This window comes from Empidonax traillii, unplaced genomic scaffold, assembly GCF_003031625.1.
Source record: "Empidonax traillii isolate 1590-97213 ecotype Southwest subspecies unplaced genomic scaffold, ASM303162v1 scaffold12:size2584012, whole genome shotgun sequence".
In the NCBI taxonomy this organism is placed as follows: domain Eukaryota; kingdom Metazoa; phylum Chordata; class Aves; order Passeriformes; family Tyrannidae; genus Empidonax; species Empidonax traillii.
Genome location: NW_020955205.1, coordinates 1,300,439 through 1,317,928, shown reverse-complemented (window position 1 = coordinate 1,317,928; position 17,490 = coordinate 1,300,439). Strand labels below are relative to the sequence as shown.

The 17,490-nt window shown below is 45.4% G+C and overlaps 1 protein-coding gene across 1 annotated transcript in view; it reads left to right on the top strand.

Annotated features, from left to right (window-relative positions):
* NEO1 (neogenin 1) overlaps positions 1 to 17,490 on the top strand; it is a 170,002-nt gene that overhangs the window by 137,706 nt on the left and 14,806 nt on the right. The window contains exons 15-23 of the mRNA XM_027888907.1: positions 1,104 to 1,298; positions 1,920 to 2,015; positions 3,078 to 3,301; positions 6,513 to 6,651; positions 8,964 to 9,071; positions 11,347 to 11,541; positions 12,196 to 12,228; positions 15,767 to 15,835; positions 16,575 to 16,722. Of these exons, the coding sequence (XP_027744708.1) occupies positions 1,104 to 1,298; positions 1,920 to 2,015; positions 3,078 to 3,301; positions 6,513 to 6,651; positions 8,964 to 9,071; positions 11,347 to 11,541; positions 12,196 to 12,228; positions 15,767 to 15,835; positions 16,575 to 16,722 (1,207 nt within the window). The remainder of the gene's footprint in view (positions 1 to 1,103; positions 1,299 to 1,919; positions 2,016 to 3,077; positions 3,302 to 6,512; positions 6,652 to 8,963; positions 9,072 to 11,346; positions 11,542 to 12,195; positions 12,229 to 15,766; positions 15,836 to 16,574; positions 16,723 to 17,490) is intronic.

The window sequence follows — 17,490 nt, the reverse complement described above, 5'->3', positions numbered from 1 at the left end:
AGCTTTGCTGTGTTTAATAGTTGTGAACTTTAAAATTGATGGGCTGTGTCAGCTGGAGACCAGAAACCCACCCCGGCCCACAGGGCAGTGCTGTATTATGATCCAAATAATCCTATTGTGGTGCTTTATTAAATGGTTTTAGAGAAATGCAGCATGTTTCATTAAAATGAAATCCCTGCAGGAAGCAGAAGTCCTTGTTTTTATTTTGGAGTGGGGAGCTCAGTCTGCTATTGCACGGAACTGTTTATAATCCGTGGGCACACAGCGGCTCTGGTGGGATGACAGAAGTCTTATTTCATCTCTGAGGAGTTAAACCAAAGTGGACACTGTAGGAACTTTTGTGAGGTTGCTTTTAGGTTCGAATCAACAGTAGGGAAAAAACCTTCCAGTAAAAACATGAGAGTCTTACAGTGGCATGTTGTGGAAGTCCTGGTTTCAAGGACCCACATTTCATCTCTCCGAAGGTTGGGAAGACATTAGTGTTGATTTTTGGGGGTAGGGTTTGAACATTTGATATGAACTCTCTGCTTTTTGATCTTTTAGTTTGGCTGTGTAGTTTCTGCTTGTATTTTGTGAATTATGTGAAACCAGGGATTTGGGCAGCGACAAGTGTAGGAGAAATGCAGGGTGCAATCTCAGAGCTTTGGAATATCCTATTTAATGCTACAGCAGGCTCAGGAACTTTCCTTTCCTTGTCGGGATTTTTAGTATAATTACTTTAATGCCCACAAGTAAGGAATATGATGGAATTGGAAGTAGATTACTTTGTGGAGGGGAAGGATGGGATAAATCTAATCCGTATTTGGAAAAATTGGTAACAAGATGCACAACCATTCAGAAAGTCTGCCCTGAGCAGATGTGATACTTTCTTCAGTACAAACACCCTTTCTTTTGAAGAGAAGATTTATTAAAATACAACAGTATCCAGAGCTCTGTTTCTTGGAACTCTTTGCTCTCCCTTGGACACCAAAGCTCTTCCCGTTGGAATGTGCTCATTGCACACAGAGCAGAAGTGCTTCATTTGGCCTCCCCTACCCCATGTTCTTCATGGAATTACCTTTATTGGAGAGAAAGCCTTGAGATCCATCGTTTTCCCTCGACAGAAACTCGTGTTCCTGAGGTTCCAAGCTCCCTGCACGTCCGTCCCCTGGTCACCAGCATCGTGGTGAGCTGGACCCCCCCGGAGAACCAGAACGTGGTGGTGAGGGGCTACGCCATCGGCTACGGCATCGGCTCCCCCCACGCCCAGACCATCAAGGTGGACTACAAACAGAGATACTACACCATCGAGAACCTGGGTGAGCCAGGGGGATCCCCAGCCCTGCCCCTCTCACCTCCTGCAGCCCTTGTCACAACCCCTTCCATGCTGAGACCCCTCGTTCTCCAGCTGGGGCTGCAGAAAGGGTGGCTTCAGGCAAAGAAAGAAGCTAAAATGTCACCAAGATCCACTGGCAGCTACTTTAAAAGGAAAATAGATTCACCCCTCCACAGAATTCTCTGTGGTGGGTAAAATAGCCTGAAAGCCAAAGAAATATTAATATTGAGAAATCCCATAAAATCGGAGGTTTGAGTCATTTTGTAGTAGAGCAGCGTAAAATGTTCATTTTAAATTGTTTTTCCTCACTGCTCTTCTGGCTGTTACTTAAGGGAGGTTTGCTGTGACTAGAGACTCCCACTGATGAGAGCTGTTGTGTCCCTGCCCGTGGCAGGGGAACGAGAGGAACTTTAAGGTCCCTTCTGACCCAGACCAGTCTGGGATTCTGGGAACACAAACAGAAGGTCTGTACGGAGACTTTCCGTTCAAATTAACTTATTTCATATATTATTTCAGTCAAAAATTGAAATACTGAACAAAGAGGGTATGGAGAAGCAGAAAATAGGATTCATTCGATATTCTAATCTCTTTTTTTCCCCTCTAGACCCGAGCTCCCACTATGTGATCACCCTGAAAGCCTTTAACAACGTGGGGGAAGGGATCCCTCTGTACGAGAGCGCCGTGACCCGGCCCCACTCTGGTAAGGAACAGGGGCTCTTCCTAGTCCTGCGCAGCTGCTGCAGTGTGATGGTGTGAGGTGGAAGAGTCTGTTTGTCAGTGCCACCCAGTGCTCCCAACCCCTTTAACTGGCTGCCCTCACTGCTCAGGGATTGCCTCACACGTTCCACGTTAAACCACCTGAAACCGGGGTCGTTTGGAAATTACAGAACTTACCTGTCAGCTGCTGATAGATGTTCTTGTTCCCAGCATTAACATTATGTGGGCCCAGAGCCTGGGGGTGCCGTTCTAAAGGCACAGCCCCTTGTTTTGGGGTTTAGGGGCAAATACAGCTTTCTGGTGTTCTACACTGAGTTTTTGAATACGATGTGTGGTTACTATCTAAGTCTCACTCTGCTGCTACTTACACCAAAAAGTTGTTGGAAGTTTTAATTTTGAAAGCGTTTAAGCAGAGGAGATTGTTTACGGGTGAGGTGTTGCCATGTGAGGGCTCCCTGGTGGCACCACCAAGGGGTTTGCTGTAGGTGCAGCACTTTGGTTTAGTCCTGGAGAGCAGGACTAAAATCCTTAAAGATTTTCTAGAGGACACGAATTGCAGTTTCACAGTTACTGTAAACTTGTCTGATACTTGGGACTCGATGCCCATAACAGGCTTTAAAAGCTGCTGGGAGCTCCCTGGGTGTGAAGTGACATTTCCCCATCCAGGAGGAGTCCAGCTTCTCTGTTCTCATTGTTTTCTGGAAGAGGACTCAGTAGATGTTCTGAGGAAAATGAAGTTAAAATGACTGTGTGTTTGGGGTTCTCAGGCTGTGGTTGAGGGCGCTGCACACTAATACCATTAATTATTATACCAGCATGTCTGTGTTGTCTTACTGTTAATACAAGGGAAGAGATGCAAGAGTGATGTTATTGACCAGTCTGATGTCACCTATTAACTCTGGCTTTTCTCTCTTTTTCTCCATTCCTCACCCTCCATCTCATTGCACTACCCTGCATTTCCCCTTTTTTGTTTTGGTTTACATTAAAATGCCACCTCCTCCCCTTTTAATTGTAATCCCCGACTCTTTGCCCATCGATTCCCCAGACACTTCCGAGGTTGATTTGTTTGTTATTAATGCTCCATACACTCCAGTGCCAGACCCGTCTCCCATGATGCCCCCGGTGGGAGTTCAGGCTTCCATCCTGAGCCACGACACCATCCGGATCACGTGGGCAGACAACTCTCTGCCCAAGAACCAGAAGATCACGGACGCTCGGTACTACACAGTGCGCTGGAAAACCAACATCCCGGCCAACACCAAGTACAAGGTACTGGGCCTGGCAGCTCCAGGGGCCAGGGACGAGGATTCTGTGTGTCCAGCCAGGGTGAGGGGACAGCTGAGGGTAAGAACACCCTGCAGAGCTGTGCCAGGAGGGGCAGGATTGTTCCAGGGTGGTTTGGTGTCCTGTGGGTGAGAGCGCTGGAGCTGCGGTGCTGTGGGAGCGGATGGAAGAGCGCTGCCAGAAGGGTGTTCTGCTCCGGAGCCAGGGACACAGGGACAGTTGGACACTTGGAAGGTCTGTGTTACCGACTCTCTGTCTCTTCCCCCAGCCAGCAGAGAACCTGAATTTGGGGGTGAGTCATGCAGGGAAAAGATTGCCTCTTGTGGTTCTCAGTTCCTTTTACAACCTTTTCTGTTCATGCTGAGTTGAACCTTTCCTTTGGGAAACAAATGGATGCAAAATACACAACAGTAACTTTATCATGTCCCTGCCTTCCTCCATTTTCATCTGTTTTGATTTGGAGACTGGATTTGGGGTTTCTGTTCATTTAGTTGGTTGGTTGGATTTTTTTATTAATTTCCAGGGTTATCTGGAGGCCTCAAAGGAGCTGACTGCAAATTTCATATTTGCAATGAGACTCAGAGGAACTGGTTGTTAAAATACCCAGCCAGTGGAGTCCCCTTTATGTTCCTGAAGAGCCATCTTGTTATAGTCCAGATTTTTTTTTATTGAAATGAAAAGATATTATTATAAGTGTATTCCTCCTCTAAAGGCAAGCCCACATTCCTGAGTCATGTGCAGAGGATGTCTCAGGAGTGATTTAAATAAAGCTACAGTTTCTTTAGTTGATTGCTTAAAAAAACCCCACCCTCAGTGGTAAATGAACTATTCCCACCATCCCTGGTGCTGGTGGCCAGTGGGTAACAAGTTTAATGTGGAGCAAAACCAATATGTAATGATGGATTATAGTTCAGAATCAGTCATGGTAGAAGGCATTTGCCTGAAAGGACAGAAGTTGAGGGTCTTTGCTCTAATCCTGTGGCACCCGGGACATTTGGAGAATCCACATCCCATGACTGTTCCTCAGCCTCGGGCACAGAAACTCTGTTCTTCAGGATCCAGAGCTGCGTCTGTTCAGCACTCTGTGGTTTCATCCATCCCTCTCATCCATAAATTGGATTTGCTCCCTTTGCCCCCTGTTTCTCACTGGCACTCCCAAACTGCTGCTGAAGGGGCTCTGTGCTCCCAGCACAAGTGGTTCCACCTTAAGGAGCCTTTTTTTTTTCCTCTGTTTGTTCAGAGGTTGTGTCAATCTGGAGCCTGTAAACACAGGAACAGAAGGGATACAGTTCCTAAAAGGCTCCACTGTGCTTTGAACTGTGTTGCTGCCCTGATGTGGATCAGAGTTTTCCAAAGAGCCTGTGTTGGGGACCGGGGTTGTCCGGCAGCTCCCTGGGATCCAACAAGCACCTCTTAAGCAGAACCAAAAATACTAAACCTTATCTTGGATCTTTTAGGGAAATAAATTGTTCAGGGTACTATTTGTGGAGAGTGAGTGGGGTTTGGTACTGTGGGATAGGCTGGGATCCTAAAAACAGGGAGTGGTATTAAAAAATGGAGAAAGCTGAGAAGTTTGATGTGTCATTTACATCCAGTGGGATGTGCAGGGGGACTAGAAGATTCCAGAATTCAGAGCCATAGGGAAAACCAGGACTTTACCTGTGACAGGAGCCCGGCTGCAGCCAGGATAGACCCAGAACTATAAACCAGGGAATGTTCCAGTGCTGTTGGAATTCCCACAGGCATTCCAGAGACAAAGAGCTGGTGTGCATTTCAGGGGTAAGGCAGCTCAGAATGCAAGAGCTGCCTTGCTCTCCTTTGGACTTGTCATTCCCTCGCTGCCCCAACCCAAAGCTCCCTCCTTTCCCAGGGAGCTGTGCCTGGTCCAGCTTTGTCACAACCACTCAGCCACAATCCACTTACTCCAAAGCTACACTGAGGGGGTACCAAGTGAAGGTTTAAGGTTAATAGAGGATTTAATTTGAATTCATTATATGAGTCCTTGATGACTGGCCACCCCTGTGATGTTGGTGAACGAGCAGAATACTTGGCACAAAGCACAGTCATCCCTCGGATCACAATTCCTGGACTTCAACCCAGGGTAGGATAAAAAGGCTCTCCCTGATACTTGACAAATCAGGGTTTTCCTTGCAGAATTTGGACTGTGTTACTCACAAAATGTGCCTTTACCTTGAAAATTAATTAGCTGGAAATGTTGTTTCTGGAGGCAGTGGCTGTACCCAGTTGTTGGCCCTGTCCAAGACTGAAACAACTCTTTAACTCCATGTTTAGATCATTGTAGGTCAAGGTAAGGAATATCCATAACTGTAAATGCAATTTCCTTTTTCTTCCCACAGCCTCCAGTACATTCTGTTGATGTTCAAGCCATGTATAGCAAATACCAGATATTTAAAAAGGGCTGAGTTACAAATTCCACTATTTATATATAACAACCTGCAGTGTTAAATGAACTTTGTGCAATTAAATTCACTGCTTATAATGCTTAGGTTTCCCTGTGGATGAACTGTAAAGGACAAAAACCGCATCCAAATGAGCCTGGAGTTCTTTTTAAAATACAGCCAAAAAGTCAAGTGTCCAAAAGAATTAGTAAAATCTTCTATAATAGAAATTCTATATAGAAATTCTTATTTAGAAATTCTAAAATTTCTGTTCGATAAACCTGTTCTTTTTGTGTGTGATCCTAGATAACCATTTTGTTCTGGAAGAAGTCTATGTATTAGTAAAGCTTCATTCTCTTTCAGTCTTACTAGTGTATCTTTAGTTGATTGTTTATTATATTTAAGAATATAATTGTGCAGGAATTTGAGAGGCAGCTCCAGGTTTCAATCAGGATTGTTATTAGCTGGGCTTGTTGTTTTCCCCAGCCAGACCAGTTAATGAAATGCTGTAAATTAACCCCCCAGGTAAACAATGATTTAGCCACTGCATAACAAGTGGGCCCTGGACCTTGTATTGCCTTTCTTAATTTATAATTGACTGCTATTAAATCTCGTGCTGATTGCAGAGAGGATCTCTAGTTGAGGGTAAAACAACTGCATGTTAATCCTTGATGGATGAATTTGCATGAGAGAGAAGAAACCTCCCGGGATTAATGACTGTGGTTATGGAAATGGTGGAGACACCTGAGAGCTGTGACTGATGGCTCAGCCCTTGCTGACACCTGCCTTTCTTTCAGACTGCCAATGCCACCACCCTGAGCTATTTGGTGACGGGGCTGAAGCCCAACACCCTGTACGAGTTCTCGGTGATGGTGACCAAGGGGCGCAGATCCAGCACCTGGAGCATGACAGCACATGGCACCACCTTCGAACTAGGTACCCCTGGGCTTCTGGGAGGGCTGAGCAGAAAGAAATCAGGCCAGCTCTGCCAGCTTTGTTTTGTAAATGATTCCGATGATGATACTTGGTGGTGGTGGCAGGGGGGTCGGGAGGGAATGTTCTTCTGAGTAGTTTAGTCAGAAATTCTGATTAAAAAAACAACAACATACTTCAAAATTCCAAGGGATGATTGCGTTCAGGAGAATTTACATCAAATTACAGAGAAGTGATGAATAATGTACCACAGTTCATGGGCAGGAGAGAATAAAGTGTGTGCTTGAAATGTCTCAGAAAGAGCACGTTAATAGCAAATACAGAGAAAATACTTCAGCAAATAATAATTAAAATGTGCTGTGTGATGATAATTATGTGACAGAGTGAGGAGGGGCATGAGGCAAATGAAGACAAAAAAATCCCAGTAGGAATTAAGACATCCAAATGAGCCCTAAATTCCCGCTCAGAACAGAAAAGGGTTTGTAGCTGCCAAGGAAAACCTTGGGCCCACGGAGTAACTGTGAGGGCCAGACCCTCTCCCCTGACCTGCCCCTCATTAGCTCTTTCTATCCTGCAGTGTTAAATGAACTTTGTGCAATTAAATTTACTGCTTGTTATGCTTAGGTTTCTCTTTAGATGAACTGTAAAGGACAAAAAGCCCATCCAAATGAGCCTGGAGTTCCTATGCTAAATTAAAATACAGCCAAAAAATCAAGCGTGCAAAGAATTAGCGAGAGCTTCCAAATGTTCTGTAACAAGGCATGAGAAAAAGCAAAACCTGCATAAAATCTGAAATCTCTGAACTTACTCTGAAGTCTCATCAGCCATTAGTGAGCTTCAGTTGCTTTTGAAAACAGTGTTGTGGTGTTTGGAAGGGATTCCATGATGTGGGACCAGCTCTGGGCTGAGGCTCCTTTCCCATCCCAGTGACTATTCCCAGGTTAAAGCACTCTATAAAACAGCTCTTTTTGCTGACACATGTACAGTCCTCACCCACAACTCCACACCAAGGGCAGGGACTATAAAATTCGCAGAGATAAAGATCTTTATAGGGAATTTGAACCTCGGAAAGCACATGAGCAGTGATGCAGGAGGTCTCGTTGCATTTAAATAGGAAATCTCAAGTTGAAGTGGTTGTAAAGAATATTTGCAGATGTGACCTAAAAACTTGGGAACTAAGAAAAATAATAATAATAAAAAAAGGCTAAATATATTTTCTCATAAAAGATCTTGTGATTTGTATTACTGGCCAAATTCCTGAGCTCATTATTTTGGAATATCCTGAGTAGGCAGCATTGTGTAGGACTTGCTCCTCAACTAATGAAGAAGGAAAATATGGGATCCTGGTCCCAGTGTTAGTGATTTCCTATGGGAAAGTCCTCATTTCTTGTCCTCTGAATCTTATTTTTATGTATTTGGGGTAATATTTACAGTAACTTTTGGGTTTTGGCTGTCCTGGTTCCCACCTGTTCCTCACACAGAGATACCAGGGGTCCATCTCAGAGGATGGAGGGATGAATTTCTAATTGGTAACTTAAATAAAGCTCTTGAAATGCAGGAAGCACTGCAGGCACTCAGGGCTACTATTATTGTATTAGTATATCCAATATCCAAGTTAACCCAAGTTGTGCTCAGCAAATGCCTTTCAAATGCTTCTGTGGTGCAGATTTCCTTCCAAATCACAAATAATCCTTCAGTAAAGTCAGTCAGCAATGCAGATTTGAAATCGCTGGTGAATTGACTTTGCTGATTTGGATTTAAGTAGTAAGTTGGCATTTCTGGAATTATAGAATCTCAAAAGGGGTTGTGTTGGAAGGGGCCTTAAAGCCCATCCAGTTCCATCCCCTGCCCTGGCCAGGAACACCTCCCACTAAACTAGGTTGCTCCACGCCCTGTCCAGCCTGGCCTTGGACACTTCCAGGAATGGGGAGTCCACAACCTCTGGGTCTCAGTCCCATAAACCTGAAAACAGGGAGATATTTCACGTGCCTACCTATATAAAATGTATTTCTTTCACAAGTTTGTATGATTGTTCTGATGGCTGAAGACATTCAGGTGAGAAGTCAGTGACCCCAGTTGTCCAGAGATCCATGTGTTTGGGGACACCTGGGCTCACTCAGTCCGAGTCACAGCATGTGGTGACAGCAGTGCCTTGGGAAGGGGGAGCTCCATCTGGGAAGGAGGTGCTGCACTCCAGGGGACCCCGACAGAACAAACCAAAACAAAGTGCATTCCTATAAAACACACAACCCCAGGGTGCTGAGGGGGTTGTTTGTACCCAGCGGGACTGACAGCCTGGTTCTGTGTGTTTGCAGTGCCCACCTCCCCTCCCAAGGACGTGACCGTGGTGAGCAAGGAGGGCAAACCCCGCACCATCATCGTGAACTGGCAGCCCCCCTCGGAGGCCAACGGCAAGATCACAGGTGGGCAGGGGCAGGGGGCAGCCCGGGGGGGGCTGTGTGACCCTGTCACCTCTCCTGCCTTCAGCCCAGGGCTGCCCAGAGCTCCCTCTCTGCTCTGTCCCTCTCTGTAGCGGCTCAGATTAATTATTTACTTTCGTACCTCATAAAAATATATTAAGATCTAAACTAACTGCAGTGGGAAATTGGAGTGGAACCAGAAATATAATTGGAAGTTTAAATATCTCCATAACCTTTGCCTTCCTCAGATTGTGCTGTTCTAATAGCAGGCCTCCAGAAATGGTCCATAATGCCTCTGGCCCATCAGTGGTTTATTTAGGAGAAGCCATCCCAGTGCTCTTTGTCATCCTTGTGGCATTTTTGTGTCACAGAGCAGACTTAAAGGCAGTTTATTAGTCCCCTGACAGAACCATTAGGAGTAAACTGTTATTTGCCTTTAAGTGCATCACTGCCACGCAGGATAAATCATTGTACAGAAAGTGATAACTCCTGATTCCTGTCTGTAATTTCAGTTTGGATTCCCATTTCAAAGGGCTTTCTGAAATCATTCACTTCCGTTTTTCTTTGTTTTTATGCCAGGTTTTAAGCTTAAATCAGATTTTAATGGCATGTAGTTTGCAGTATATGGTTTTGGGTTTGTGCTCAGAATTGACCACGGTGCAGGATCACCTGACTGGGCAGGACTGGAGCCCAGTTCCAGACAGGAGACTGAGCTGAACTGGATCCCTGGGAAAAGGCAGCAAGATGTTTCCTCTTTGTGGGAAGGAAGGTTTGAGTGGAGAAACAAGAGCCTTTATATGAAGTGCAGGTGAAAGGACTTGGCTGGTGGTGGCCAGTGAGGGCCTTCAGGTAGGGCAGGCACAAATATCTCACGCTGAGGGTGAGAGGAAGAATCAGCAGTTACCTTTTCCCAGGGAAAAATGCCCGTGCAGTGTCTGCTCTGAAGGGCAACCTTAGTTACCCACACAGGATGAACCAAAACGTCCATATTTGTGCATAAGCAGCAGGTTAAAACATTGAATAAAATGGTAATTCAGTGGTAAGTCCAAGTGCACCAAACATGAGCTTCCCTTTTGCAGGGAATGAGGCAGTTTTTGGGATGTGGGGGTCGAGTGCCCTCTGGTGGGAACATCCCCAAGCAGAGGGACAGCTCCAGGCTCCACTAATGACTCATTAACTAATGAGTCATTAACTCTGTGCATTGAGTAGTGCCATAAAAACCGAGGGATGATGTCATTCCATGCCCTGGGCAGCCTGTCTGTGGAATACTGGCCTTGCAGCTCCCATCTCCCTGGGATGTGCTTGGGATGGGTTTGGAATACTGAGCTGTGCCAGGCTGGGTTCCTGATGTGCATCGTTAAATCTGCTGAGTAATTAGAACAGTCATAAGTTAAGTCACTGCTTGTGCCACTACAGTGCTTGGAACTGTCACTGCATATATATATATGTAAATTAAGTGTATATATGTATAATAGATATTATAAAATACTAAACAATCCATATAAATAATATAAAAGACTATTAATAATAATATATAAATATATGCACCAAAATATATATTATAATTTATAATATTTATATTATATCATTGTGATATTGCATATAGGCAATATAAATAATAAGTCATATATATATGCACACACACATATATTGGTTCAAGTATATAATTTATGCTGAGGCTCTGTGTGCTGTGCATAAAAAGAAGTTATAAAGCTTTTACTTAATGTTGATTTTTACAATTGCAGTGCCCTTCAATAACAGAACATAAATTGCTCCCTTACCTTTTTTTCCTGGACAACCTCAGTTCTCTTCAGATTACTGTCATCTTTGCTAACACACTGGAAAACACTGTTTTGTGTATTTACACTTTGTTAATACACTGAAAATAAAATAACTAAAAACTACTGACCACATGTTGCTGAGCTGTGCATGAGAATGTTTTGTGGTTTGAACATTGTTTAAATAATGTATTATAATAGTGTATTAGTATTATAATAGTAATACTTTGAGGATGTTTTGATAACAACAGCATTATCTTATATTACATATAAACAGGTAAAGAGCAGGTAATGAGCAGTTTCCCCATGTGCAATGAACAGTGGTCAGAAATAATCTCGATATTTTAAAGGGCTTTTTTCCCTCACCATGTAACAGATGGGAAGGGTGGCTGATGTCTGGATGCCTTCTTAGTCCTGGGAAAAGTGAGAACACCCTTAGAAACCCCCTAACCCTCATTTCCTGTGGGATCTGGTGACTCTCCTGCTCTTCCCTGGCACAGGATACATCATCTACTACAGCACGGACGTCAACGCCGAGATCCACGACTGGGTCATCGAGCCGGTGGTGGGGAACAGGCTGACCCACCAGATCCAGGAGCTCACCCTGGACACGCCCTATTACTTCAAAATCCAGGCCCGCAACTCCAAGGGAATGGGGCCCATGTCTGAGGCCGTGCAGTTCAGAACCCCCAAAGGTAAAGTGGCACCTGCATCCCGACAGCTCCAGGGCACCAGGAGCGAGCAATCTGTGCTCCCCCTGGAACAGGCTGGAGTTGGGCTGGAGCAGAATTCCCGGTTGGCTTGCTCGTTAACCCCTGTGCAGGTGGTGCTCAGCTCTTTGGTTAATGGTGCTGTGACAGCTCTTGGGTCCTCAGTTATGAGAAACCCGGGTTTGGTGCAGTAACACTCCAGGACTGAGTCACCTCTGCTCACTGGGGCTGGGGGCGTGCAGGGACAACTCATGGGACACAACAGGCTCCTGAGTCAAGAACTGATGGTGGTGGGCAGGTGATAAATAGTACAAATGTGAGACAGCTTGAGAAAAGTACTCAGGGGTGAGAAAGAAAAAGTTAAGAGTTTATTATTATGGAAACATGTCATAGAACCGGGACGGAAAGAACCTTAATGATCATCCAGTCCCACCCCCTGCCATGGGCAGGGACACCTTCCATTAGTCCAGGCTTCTCCAGGCCCTGTCCAACCCGGCCCTGGACACCTCCACGTGAGTATTGGTGGTCAGAAATGAGCTGTAGCCAGTCTGCCTGTGCTGTGTGAAACTTGAAATTCTGTCTCACTCTTCAAGCCTTGTGATCTCTCTTGTTTTTTTCCTCCCTGTGCTTGCCCCATAGCTGAGTCCTCAGATAAAATGCCCAATGACCAAGGTAAATGAACAGCCAGCATTTCTCTTCACTCCATCCTTCACCCATCCTGGTTTTGCTGTCCATATGCTGTTGCATTTTCTAAATGAAACAATTATCTGCTGCTCTGACTGGAAATGGGCGAGTTCCTGTTGTGGTTTTAATAGTGGAAGAAGTGGGAGTCCTGTCTGTGGTCTGGTGTTGGGAATGTAAAATGATCTCTGTAGTCAGGGGTCCCATGAAGGATCCTCCTGCAGGGATGGGCCATCCAGCCCCTGCCTGTTGCTGCAGGAGGGGGTGGAGATCAAACTGACTTTGATCAGCACCAGTGCTGTTTGTGAGCTCCACATCAGCAGTGCTGTCTTAGAAAGGCAAGGATGCTCCTTCTGGAAAGCTCTGTGCAGGATTCTGTCTGTCAGCTCCTTTGGAGTCCAGGCTCCCCCGAGGAACCCGGCACTGGCTCCTGAAAGCCTTAAGGCTTTCAAATGTTTGCTTGGAAAATGGGAGCTTCGAGGCTTCCTACATGGAATTATAAGGTGAATCTCCCAGGGCTGTTCTTGCTTTCTTCCAAATAACCTACAAGCCCAATAAAAAGGGAAGAATTACTCTGAAGGGATGAGTTTAAAAGACCATTGGCAAACAGCTTAGACTTGCAATTAGAGAGATCCTAAAGGGGCTGAGAGGGTTGGACTTGGCTCTGCAACTTGTTACTGAGCAGTAATTTATTGAATGTGCTTTTACCCCTGTGCAGCAAATACTGCTGATAGGAGGGAGTTAGGGAGGAGATTCACATGCAGCCCCTGTCCCAGAGGTGGGAGCTGGGATCTGGGCTCTCCCTGACACTGTCTGTGCCCAGGTGCAGTGGGAGGGAACTGGGGAAGGTTTTAGGGAAAAGTTGCTGTTTTCTGTTCTGCCCTGTTCTAACCCTATTTCAGCAGAGAACTACATCTTCCATCCATCCTGAAGTAACATGTTCTTCTAGTAACAGTTTGGTTAATTCTTATCCCATTGTTTGTAAATCATAAAAGCCAGGAGAGTTTTGTTTCAGAATTCCTATTGGAACGCTCAGAGATTATAAATCATGGCAGCAGCTGAAATGCAGGAAAGGAGAAGGCAGAGGAAGTGCAGGAAAGGAGCTGTAGAGCTGCTCTGTGACAGCATCACTGAACTGGGACTCTCAGGAAAGAGCCAGCAAGTTACTCAGGACTGGGAAGGACCCAAACTGCAAGGGGTTGATCCTCTGGCTCTAATGGTTCTTTTTTTTCCCTTCCCTGCTCTAATGTTTTTCTTCTGTACTAAGCACATTATGCTGGTTTTCCACACAGTTTGGTAGCACAGAGCTCGTGTCAGACTTAGTGACAGTTGCTGTCAGATCTCAGGGAGTTGCACTGGCCTAGTACAGAAGCAAAGATTAACGTGTGTGATCCTTGGAAACCCATCCTGAAGTCACACACAGTTAAAATACATTGTGTGGCTGCAGGTACCTGATGGGTGCCATGGAGACTCACAAGCTGAATAAAACCCAATCCCAAGTAAATGCTGTCCTAAACTGTTCCTTAGAATAGGTTGTACTGCATAAGAGATGGGCTCCCTGGAGGTTTAAGCTGTTCATCCATGGTTTTAGGAATTGGATACTGAAAAGCATCTTGGTTGGGTGCCTAAATTTCATCCTAAATCACTCAGGGTGTCCCTGGGAGGATCCTGTGCAGGTGGCACTGTACATCCTCTCTCTTCTTCCCCGTTCCCTGATTTTGTGTCACCTGTTAAACTCAGGGGCATTATTTTCCTTCTCTTTCCTCGTGTTATGAAGGATATTGAACTGCCCTTGGCCAAGCACAGGTCTTTGCAGAACTCATTAGAAATATTCCTCATGAATAATGATTTTTCAATTCTAATTCTTACTCTTATCAGTTAATGTGCAGTTCATCCTGTTAATGGGTACCATGTTGCTTTTTTATGGTGCTGTTTTAACAAAGGATTGTACAGGACACAGTGAAATGTTTTTGGGAAGCCTAAATGCAGGATATTTTATATATGTCATTATATATCTGCATAGTTACTGTTACCAACCATGTTTATAGTCTGACATTTAGTTTTTTGAAAATACCTGTTTTCCATAAAGCAGGAACCATCTCCTATCCCACCTCCTTTTCCATGGCCTCACCTGTGTTAAGGCTCCAACTGCTGCACTGGAAATGCTCAGGGTGTCTAATTGTCCTTCTAAAACACTGCTGGTTATTTTTATTCACCCTTCTCCTGCAGCTTCTCTGGGTGGAAGATCCAGCAGCTCCTCAGTGCTGGGTTCAGGGATCCAGAGGATTCATTTAGGGGTTTTCCCCATTTTCTCAGAGCAGGTCTCGTGGCCACCCAGACACAAATCTGTCAAACACAAGCTGTTTAACGTGCTGTAAAATCCTCTCCTTGCTGCTGCAGGATTGTCAGGGCAGTGCTGCCAAAGGAGAGCCCTGGGTGCAGGGTCCTCTCTGCCCTGCCAGCTGCAATGTGTCTTTTTCATGGCACATTTGTCCTGCAATACATCATTTCCATCATTATAGACTGGAGCTCCTGCTGTACACACAGAACATTCCTCCTTATTACCCTGCCCAGGTTTAATCAGAGTTCCTGCTGCTCCCTTTGGCTGGTTTTGCCATTTGTCTTGATTTCAGTGACTAATTTACAGACTTCGACTTGAGGTTCACAGTTTCCATTTGTTACACATCCTTTAACACTTATTACTTCTTGATTAAAGGGGATTTTTAACTGAAAAAATCCTTCTCCTGATTGGGAAACTGCCAAATTGCCTGACTTCTTGGTTAGTTTCTTGGGGTTTTTTTTTTGGTAAAACATTGTAAAAATGTGCAAAATACTCTGGATTCCTACAACCAGAGGAATGTCGTTCTTTGCACCTTGCTGAATGTTTCCCCTCCTGCAGTGATCTTCTCACCAATGTCTGCATGAAGTGCATTTTTATGGAAGCAGAGAGGGAAAGAACCAGGGTTTGGATGTAACTAATGAATTGGATTCCTCAGGTTTCACCAAAAACAGTTTCGTGAGGCTTCGTTATCACTTGTGAGCAGAAGAGAATGGGGTTGAAAGTGGAGATTTGTGGATAGGCTGGGCCTTAATATTACATTTCCTGTGCTTTGGATCCTCCACTTACTGCCACTCTCCCACACTGGCTGTAACTGGGTGTGTGGAAAGGAAACCTGGATAATTCCAGGTTCAGGATGATTAACTGTCAGTACAAGTGTGGCAGAGCCCTTAGCCTCAACACATACCTGTGAATTGCTGCAAATGATTTTTATTATCATTTTTAAAATGACTATTAGTAGAGGTTCCTGAGCTGAGTTGGGAAAATAATAACTCAGGAAATAATTGATGAGTTCTCCTGGAGAAGTTTCTTTTCTTGGAGAAGTGCAGGGGCTGAGCAAAGCCAAATCATGTTGTGGGGAGAGAAAAGGAGGGGAGAAACTGCCCTTGGGGGCACAGAGAAGTTCTAAAAGAAACTTGGAGGTGCTAAAGTTGTGTGTGTGTAACTTTCCAACATATCCGGCCTTTTCAGCCTCAGGATCTGCAGGGAAGGGAAGTCGCCCAGTGGACTTGGGACCCGACTACAAACCCCCTCTTGGAGGTGAGTGTTGCTGCAAAGCTTCTCCATTTCCAGGTGTTTCATTTCACTTTGGTCTTCCACCCAGAAAACACTCCTGGCATCAGTTCCATAACTTTTCTCCATGGTCGTTCCCACTCAGTAAGTCCTGTAACCCCTGCCGTGGTGCTCCTGCCTGGAGCGTCTGGCAGAGCTCTGCTGGTGTTCCCATGAGCAGATCTGCTTCCCAGTGGAGTTTTAAAGGGCTGCTGCACAAGTGGACAATTATTTCAGTAGGAACATATTAGGAAGGAAAAGCCTCCTCTTCCTCCTTCCCCTGGTTAGTGCTGGGGATGCCTTGCCCTGAGGTAACGCCAAGCACTATTTGGTAAAATAATTCTTTCAGGGCAAAGTGATCCCTGTAGGATTCTCTTACTGAGTGCAGTGGTTCTGGCTCCAAGGGGCTGTGTGTGGTAAGGCAGTTTTAGCAAGGTCCAGACTAACTCCTTAGACTAAATGTTGAATTTTTATATGGTAACTGTTTGTCGGCTGAACTTGAGGTTGGATAGACCTAGTTGGGAATAGATCTATAAATCCTCTTATAGATCAACAATTGTACAGAAACACAGATGGCAAATGACAGAAAAGGAAGCATTTCCCAGAGATGCAAGCAGAGCAACCACCTCATCCTGCTCATCTGCGGGATGCCAGACACCTTTGGTTTGCATTCCTTGCTTTTTCTATGGAATAAATAACCCCTTTCTCCCATCTCGAACCCTCACAGGCAGTAACAGTCCCCATGGAAGTCCCACCTCTCCCCTGGACAGCAACATGCTGCTGGTGATCATCGTGTCCGTGGGGGTGATCACCATCGTGATCGTGGTGATCGTCGCCGTCTTCTGCACCCGCCGCACGACCTCGCACCAGAAAAAGTAACAGCTTGGGGGGCCCCTTGCCCTGCCCTGCCTGTCCCACCCAGTCCTGCATCTCATCTCCTAGTGTTTATTGCTTTAAATCTTCCAGGCTGTAGATAGTTAAGGTCCCTTTTTCCCAATCCATTTTGCAGAGTTACAAACCATCAAGAGTCCCCCTCCCCCAAACTGGGCTGTGCTCTGCTGTGTCCCCGCACCTGCCCCTCCCTCAGGAGAAGCTGCTCTTTAAAATATTGTTTCCAAACTGGAGCCAGTCCATCCCCTTGGAGTTGGGAGAGCTCCACAGCTCAGGCAGCTTCTTGCTCCTGCTCTCAGCGTGTCCTTCACTGTGTGGAGTCGGTGGACAGGCTGTGCATGATAATATCCAGTTTTTAGACAGATTACTGGAGTGGAATCTGAATCAGGTGCTGGACTCCTTAGAAAGGTGCTCCAAAATCCATAATATAGATGTATACCTGAATTCTTCCCTCCTTTAGAGCAACTGAATCAAGCCACATCAGCAGTGCTCCCACTTGCAGGCTCCTGAAGGTTCTTTCTGCACGTTCTTTGTAAGACCAGAGCTGAAAGCTGTATTTTAGGATTGAAAAGATGCTGTTATGCAAAACAGATTTTTTAAAAGCCAGGCTTGGAAGATAATCTCCACTCGCGTTGCTGAAGCTGAACCATCCTGCAAAAATGCACGTTGTGCAGGAGAGGGAGCAGGGATGTGGGAATGCCTGGCAGCTTGGGGAGAGGGCAACGTGGATGTGCCCCAGAGATGCATTTTAT